The sequence below is a fragment of the Engraulis encrasicolus genome, chromosome 23, assembly GCF_034702125.1.
Source record: "Engraulis encrasicolus isolate BLACKSEA-1 chromosome 23, IST_EnEncr_1.0, whole genome shotgun sequence".
In the NCBI taxonomy this organism is placed as follows: domain Eukaryota; kingdom Metazoa; phylum Chordata; class Actinopteri; order Clupeiformes; family Engraulidae; genus Engraulis; species Engraulis encrasicolus.
In genome coordinates this window covers 50,939,489-50,946,800 of record NC_085879.1, presented here as the reverse complement: position 1 = coordinate 50,946,800, position 7,312 = coordinate 50,939,489, and the positions used below count along the sequence as shown (strand labels likewise).

Genomic DNA, 7,312 nt, shown 5'->3' with positions numbered 1-7,312 from the left:
TAATATTGGGGGAGATGATGTAAGAATCATTACAATTCAACTTTTTGTTCATAAAAATCACTGAAATGCCTCAGTATTTTACATTAATACATTAATACATTTTCCTACATGTACCTTCTACAGCCAAAAAATAAATCAGCAAATGCTTCAATTTCATACCCAATTCCAGCTCCTTAACACCCCCCAAGTGACCAAATGCTCTGTTTGGCTGGTAGGCCTACATAGGATAACTTAATAGCCACTTAGGCCTACTAGCCAGACTGGTGGTATGTTTGACTAGTAAGATTAACAGCCATATTGGCTGGTGATCAATAAAGTTAATTTAGAGGCCTGAATTCCAGCACACTATATCATAGCATTTTATTAGTGTTATGGTGGGAAACAAAAAAAAAAAACATCTCTCATGAAAGTTTAATAAATTATGGTAGTTCAAAGTACTGTGAAGAGCAAGATAAACTATTTGCCAGATACACGGGATGTTAGGCTAAAATGCATTAAAATGCAGGAAATTGCATCTAAGAAAAGCATTTCTTCTGGGGGAGGACCCCCCTGCCTGAATGAAGTGTCTCATATCTTCCCTGTTGACATTTGACAACCCAAGGTGTAGGGCAGACTATGCAAAACAAAGTAGCCTCTCAGATGAGCCCGCTGGCGACCCCGTTGCTTTGCCATGCCAAGTTGTTGCGCTGTGAATTGCCGCGCCGCGATAAGTTGCTACTCAAAAAAAAAATTAAAGGTTGGCAGGTATGACACACACACACACACACACACACACACACACACACACACACACACACACACACACACACACACACACACACACACACACACACACACACTCTCACACATCTACACCACAGCCCTCGCTTGCAAGGCATTTGTAAACCCCCAAAAATATATTTTGCTCAATTACAGATTATTTGCACACAAATATTTTTTTTCTTCAAATAATTATTCTTGTGCCTACTCAAAATGTTTCTGTACTGAAAAGAGTTCGCAAGTCACCTTACTTTATTGTCATCATGGACTCACTAATTCAACGCCCTTTCTGTACTTACGCCTTATGTCCCCTAAACCTAAACCTAAACCTAACCTTAACCCTAATTAACTCTAAACCTAACCCTAACCCTAACCTTAACCCTAACCTTAACCCTAACCTTGACCCCAAACCTAACCCTAACCTTAAACCTAAACCTAAACCTAAACCTAACCCTAACCTTAACCCTAATTAACCCTAAACCTAACCCTAACCCTAACCATAACCTTAACCCTAAACCTAACCCTAACCCTAACCTTAACCCTAACCCTAAACCTAAACCTAACCCTAACCCTAACCTTAACCCTACTTAACCCTAAACCTAACCCTAACCCTAACCCTAACCCTAACCTTAACCCTACTTAACCCTAACCCTAACCCTAACCTTAACCCTAACCTTGACCCTAAACCTAACCCTAAATTGCTTGTTTGAAATGTTTGATTACCATGTGACGGTAGGCTACCGAAAGGGCATCAAACTAGTGGGTCGCTAGGCAACAGTCGGGCAATTCAAGTGAATAGGCAGCGTGAAAATTAATCTATTATTTTCGTGAAGACTTTACGAAAGGCGGGCAATAACGTGAATGCACCACGAAAAATGAATCTATGTTTTTCGTGAATACTTCACGAAAGGAGTGAGATACGGTTGGTATATGTGCACGTTTGGATGTAGGCCACATGTTTACATGTTTTGTAGTACAGTCCTGCATGTTAAGTGTTCTTATGTTTGTTTAATATGTTGATATGTGTTCTTTGTGTAAACGCTTAGACCAGGGGTGTCAAACACCGGCCCGCCAGAAGGTTCAATCCGGCCCGGATGTAAGAAAAAAAAATAATATATATATATATATATATATATATATATATATATATATATATTTTTTTTTTTTTTTTTTTGCTTTTTCATAGAAATAACCGAAACTCGCAATTACGCCACTGGGGGCATTTGATAAAGCTCATATATAGACTTCATATATAGAGATCAAATGTGAATACTTCTTATTCGTATTGTATTGGTTATAATTAAATAATAAATATAATTGTATTTGTATTGGTTCGTATTGAGCTGAAACGGGAAACGGGATGTTAAAATGCGTTAAAATGCAGGAAATTACATCTAAGAAATACAAAATTTTGTGGTGGAAGACCCCCAGACCCCCCACCAAAATGAACTGTCCCCTATTTTATTCATTGATGGTTAACAATGAATGAATGAAATCAATGACATTTTGCAAAGGATTATCAGTATTGCATTGCTTTACGTATTCAACACACTTTTAAAACATGCTGAAAAGATAACACGATCGTACTGAAAACTAATCCTCTGCTTTAAGGGGTTTTTTTTTTGCGATGATGTTACTAATACGGCCCGCTTGAGGTCCACATGGGTTGTATGCGGCCCCCGGACCAAAATGAGTTTGACACCCCTGGCTTAGACTCTCTGTGCCCATACCATTGAGAGTAAATAGAATGGAGGCCAAAATTCTATTTCATTGTTGAAGCCAAGTTGGAGCCAAGGTTGGACCCAAAAAGACCAAAAAATGGCCAAATCCCATTCATTCCTATGAGAGACATAAAACCCTGTATCTCCCTTAAATGCCACTCCAGGGGGATCATTTTTCGCTCAACTAGTAGGTCCCCTTGCTCTCCAACTTACCAGGGTGGTGATTTTTTGTGGTGATGTTTTGTTTTAGAGAGATATTAAAAGTTAAATTGACCAATGAGCATCAGAACATGGTTTGATTGACCGTTAGAAGTCTTGTTGTTGTCCAATCAGCACCTGCGTTTGGCGTTGCTAAGGTGGAATGTAAGTTGGAATGTTCCCAAATCTGGCTTCAAAGCGTTGAATGGCAAATAGCGTTGATTTGGCGTCCATTCTATTTACTGTCAATGGCCCATACCAAATTTCTCTCTAGAAGAGACAATAAAGGCTCATCCTATCCTATTGTGAACTCTATTGTAGAGAGTTAATACATAGTGAGTCTATATCACTGTACACGGTATATCACTGAAATGAGATCCAATGTAGGGTGTAGTTCTATATTGCCTCCTGTCATTGACAAGTGTGTGTGTGTGTGTGTGTGTGTGTGTGTGTGTGTGTGTGTGTGTGTGTGTGTGTGTGTGTGTGTGTGTGTGTGTGTGTGTGTGTGTGTGTGTGTGTGTGTGTGTGCTACAGGTGCCTGTGGTGGTTGCAGGGCTGGTGGTGTGTGTGTCGTGTTACCTGGTGTTGGCCCCCATCATTGAGAAGCCGGCGTTGGAGTATCTCTACTGCACAGCTTTCATCCTCAGCGGCCTGATCATATACCTGATCTTCATACACCACACACACACCTGGACTAGCAGAGTCACGGGTGAGGACACACACACACACACACACACACACACACACACACACACACACACACACCTGATCATATACCTGATCTTCATACACCACACACACACCTGGACTAGCAGAGTCATGGTGAACACACACACACACACACACATCATGAACGGCGTGACATTTTTCATGTGCGTTACGCCCATTTGTGGGGGAAAACAACCCATGCAAGTCCATTGGTGATGTTGGGGTTTAATAAACGAAAGCACACCTTTATAGTTCTGTGGGCACCTCCATGCATCCAATGCAAATCTTCCATGTAGCTTTATGGTCAACCGTAAGTCAGTCAGTAACATGGCACATAACTGGCTGAGTAAACTGTCGACGGAAATAACTCACTAGCCTTGCATTTCTCATTGAAAAGACTGGAGGCTGAACTTATTCTCTAACTTACTCTCTCCAGTTCTTATACTAGCCCCATACGACTTTGTTGCTGTCGATCAACATTGACGAAGGGCGTGAGCGAGAACTTGTTGTCACGATGTGGGTGTTATTAAATACAGCGCATTTACAGTCGGCCACAAATATGAACGAGACGATGAGCTCGCACCGGTTTGCTCTACTAACACACCACGTGTGAGGAGAGGGGGGGTAGGCAGTGAGGAGGAGCTGAAGTGGGGACCTGCGCAAACTTCTGTAGAGCTGTGAGACAAGACCCATATACACACGTGAGTGAGTTGTTGACCAACCAGTTCATGGGCGCGTGACCTCGGAGGCAGTCCGCAGACTAGCGTTGAAGGGGATAAGCAACTGCAGAAGTTGCAAGATCTGACTGCAGTCGCATTCATCCCGCAATAGTTTAACACCATGCGACATGTCACCTCGTCAACGTAACATCAGCGAAATTTTGAAGTTTGACAGGAAATCTAACCATCATGCAGCATTTTCATCCAGGGTGCATTGCTGTCTAAATGCGGATGCATGCGTTGACGACAACTCGATCGCACCTATTACCTCCATGCAGAGCCGTCTAATAAGAGTTGCGCAAACCGGGGACCAGGAAGTTGGTTGGTGATGTGATTCGCGTAGATTAAAATGTTTCTTAACAGTAAACTTCTGTTCGTTGGAAACTAACACAGAACCATCACATACCAAACAAAGATTAAGTACAAAGAAATTACATTACCTTTACCACATTGTCTGTGTTCTACGGCCACCTCCTAGAACTAAGTAACTTCTAATAGAACTAAAGTCAATGGGGATTTCCATGTTATTGCTGTGGAAAGATTGGTCCATAGAGGTCTATGGGAGTGACGTAACTCTGTTATTAGATGGCTCTGCCTCCATGGGGAAAACAGGCAGATTAAAATGAATGTCATGTGTTTCTCTGCAGGGCCAATAGCATGAGGGCTGACTGTCATGTGTCTCTCTGTAGGACCAATCACTATGAGAGCTGACAACATGATCTCCAAAAATTCCGTGCTCCTGGACACGGATGTTAAGGGCACAAAATCCGTGTCCAGGAGCACAGATTTTGCCAAAATTCCGTGCTCCTGGACACGGAATTGTTTTCTGTGCTCCTGGACACGGAATTGTTTTCCGTGATGGATACAGAGAAGTGCTCTATCTATAGGTTACTCCCACAGCTTTATGTTTCCACAGTCTTGTGTTTTCTCAGGATTTTTCTAATTTCAAATATTTTTTCTCAAAAAATTTTTTTCCTACTGACAGGTTAGGGTTAGGGATTGTTTTGGTCTGGGCACATCTAGTTTTCTTTCATTCAATATGAATTTGATAGCCTAGCAACCAACTGGAAAAGGTATTTCTCAAAAATATGTCTTTAATGACAGGTTACGGTTAGGGAATGTTTTGGTCAGGGCACAACTTAAATTGCTATAGCATTATTTTGTTTAGGATTAGCATTTGGTATGTATTTTCTAATGATAGAGTTACACAGTGCTGTGGTAATAGCCTATAGAAAGCACTTCCGTGCGCCCATCACGGAAAACAATTCCGTGTCCAGGAGCACGGAAAACAATTCCGTGTCCAGGAGCACGGAATTTTGGCAAAATAACATCCGTGTCCAGGAGCACGGAATGTCATGTGTCTCTATTTGACCAATAGCATGAGGGCTTACTGTCATGTGTCTCTCTGCAGGGCCAATCACCAAACACCTACAGCTGCTGATGCAGGTGGTTCCCCCAGAGAAGATGGACTGAAGACCACACACACACACACACACACACACACACTGGACTCTATTGGGTCAGATCTATATGTGTCTTCAGAAGCTTCAACTCTTCAGTCTTCAACTCTTCATCTGTCTGTTTTGTTTCCAGAGCGTTCAGACCCACATGTGTCTCTGTGTTTGTCTATCAGGCCTGGCTGTATTGGCATCAAAGGCCTTTTAGTGGTCAGGGTTTGCCACTACTAATGCTAATGCCATTATTGTATGGATTATTCTATGGATTGTTTTTAGTGGATTATCTAAGTGGCATATTCAGTGCAGTAGGCCTACATTAATTACATTCTGTTTGTGTTATTATCATTATATATATTTGTATTATCATTAATTAGACATTCATGGGCATTGGCTGTGGTTGTACCACCTTACGTCTGAACCAAAAAAAAACGTTCATCATTTACATTTCTGGCATTGTGAAGCATTGAGTTTGTCTGTCTGTCTTTCTGTCTGTCTAGCCTTTTGTTCTTGCAACAGAGTTATATTCTATTCTATATTATTATTATTGTTATTATTATTCTACATTATAAGCATTTGTAATGTAAATTATTTTGAAATGAGTCATTATCATCATTAAATGTGTCACAGCAAACTGGGATTGGAGTTCAAATTATTGACAACATCACACACATACAGTGGCTGAACATTACATGAACATGAATGATGCATACACACACAAACACACATCTATCTGGTCAGTGTGTGTTTCAGTCATGTGTTCCTGCTACACCGCCTTTGACCAGCAGGTGGCAGGATCTCTCCTCAGCAGACAGGTTACAGTAGTTTACATTCATTTAGTTCTCCTCATGCAGACACGCAGAGTGATTACATTTGGTTACATAACATTACATGAGGTGAAATTATATTATTCCATTCCCTTCACATGTACAGAATTTATACATTAGTGATTCTTATTTGTAAATACAGAATGCAGAACAATGTGCATGACAGTGGTTCCCAAACTTTTCCTGACGGGACACTTTTGGACCTATGAATACAGTGGTGCTCATATGTTTACATACCCCAGCAGAATAGACACTTTCTCTGCGATTTCTCACGAAATATGACGGATTGCACAAAACCTTTTTTTCACTCATTGCTAGTGACTGGCTTAAGATATTTATTAGCAATATTCTGTGTTTACTCTTTCAAAAGCATGATCACAACCCAAACTACCCAAATGACCCTGTTCAAAAGTTTACATACCCTAGTTTCTGATGCTGAATATGGCCCTGCTTAACATCAAGGACCGCTCTAAATTGTTTGTGGTAGTTGTGGATAAGGCTCTTAATGTTCTCAGATGACAAAACAGCACATTCTTCCTGGCAGAATGGTTGTTTCCTATAATATCTTTGGGTGTCTTGCTGGAACCTCACATTTGAGGTTTCCCCTGAGTGGCTCAATGATGTTGAGATCAGGAGAGTGAGATGGTCGCTCAAAAACCTTCATTTTATTCTCTCTGAAGCTAATGATGGGTTGATTTGGCTTTCTGTGTCAAAATATTGTCATGTTGGCACTGTTGGAATTTCAATTCAGAAATGCAATATGAGGGGTTTGGTTGGAATCAAGCCAATGGGCAAGGGAATCATTGCATTGCAATGATCATTGCAAGGGAAATTGTTCAGGAGACATAGGACAACCAAAAAAATAACTTCAGGTGAAATGTAGGACAACATGAAAAAATGTTTTAAACTGTACAGGAAAGAGGCAC

The 7,312-nt window shown here is 40.9% G+C and overlaps 1 protein-coding gene across 1 annotated transcript in view; it reads left to right on the top strand.

The window, feature by feature from the left end:
- LOC134440068 (b(0,+)-type amino acid transporter 1-like) overlaps positions 1-5,606 on the top strand; it is a 35,394-nt gene extending 29,788 nt beyond the window's left edge. The window contains exons 12-13 of the mRNA XM_063189996.1: positions 3,213-3,387; positions 5,517-5,606. Of these exons, the coding sequence (XP_063046066.1) occupies positions 3,213-3,387; positions 5,517-5,578 (237 nt within the window). The 3' untranslated portion in view covers positions 5,579-5,606. The remainder of the gene's footprint in view (positions 1-3,212; positions 3,388-5,516) is intronic.
- The last annotated feature ends 1,706 nt before the right edge of the window (positions 5,607-7,312 follow it).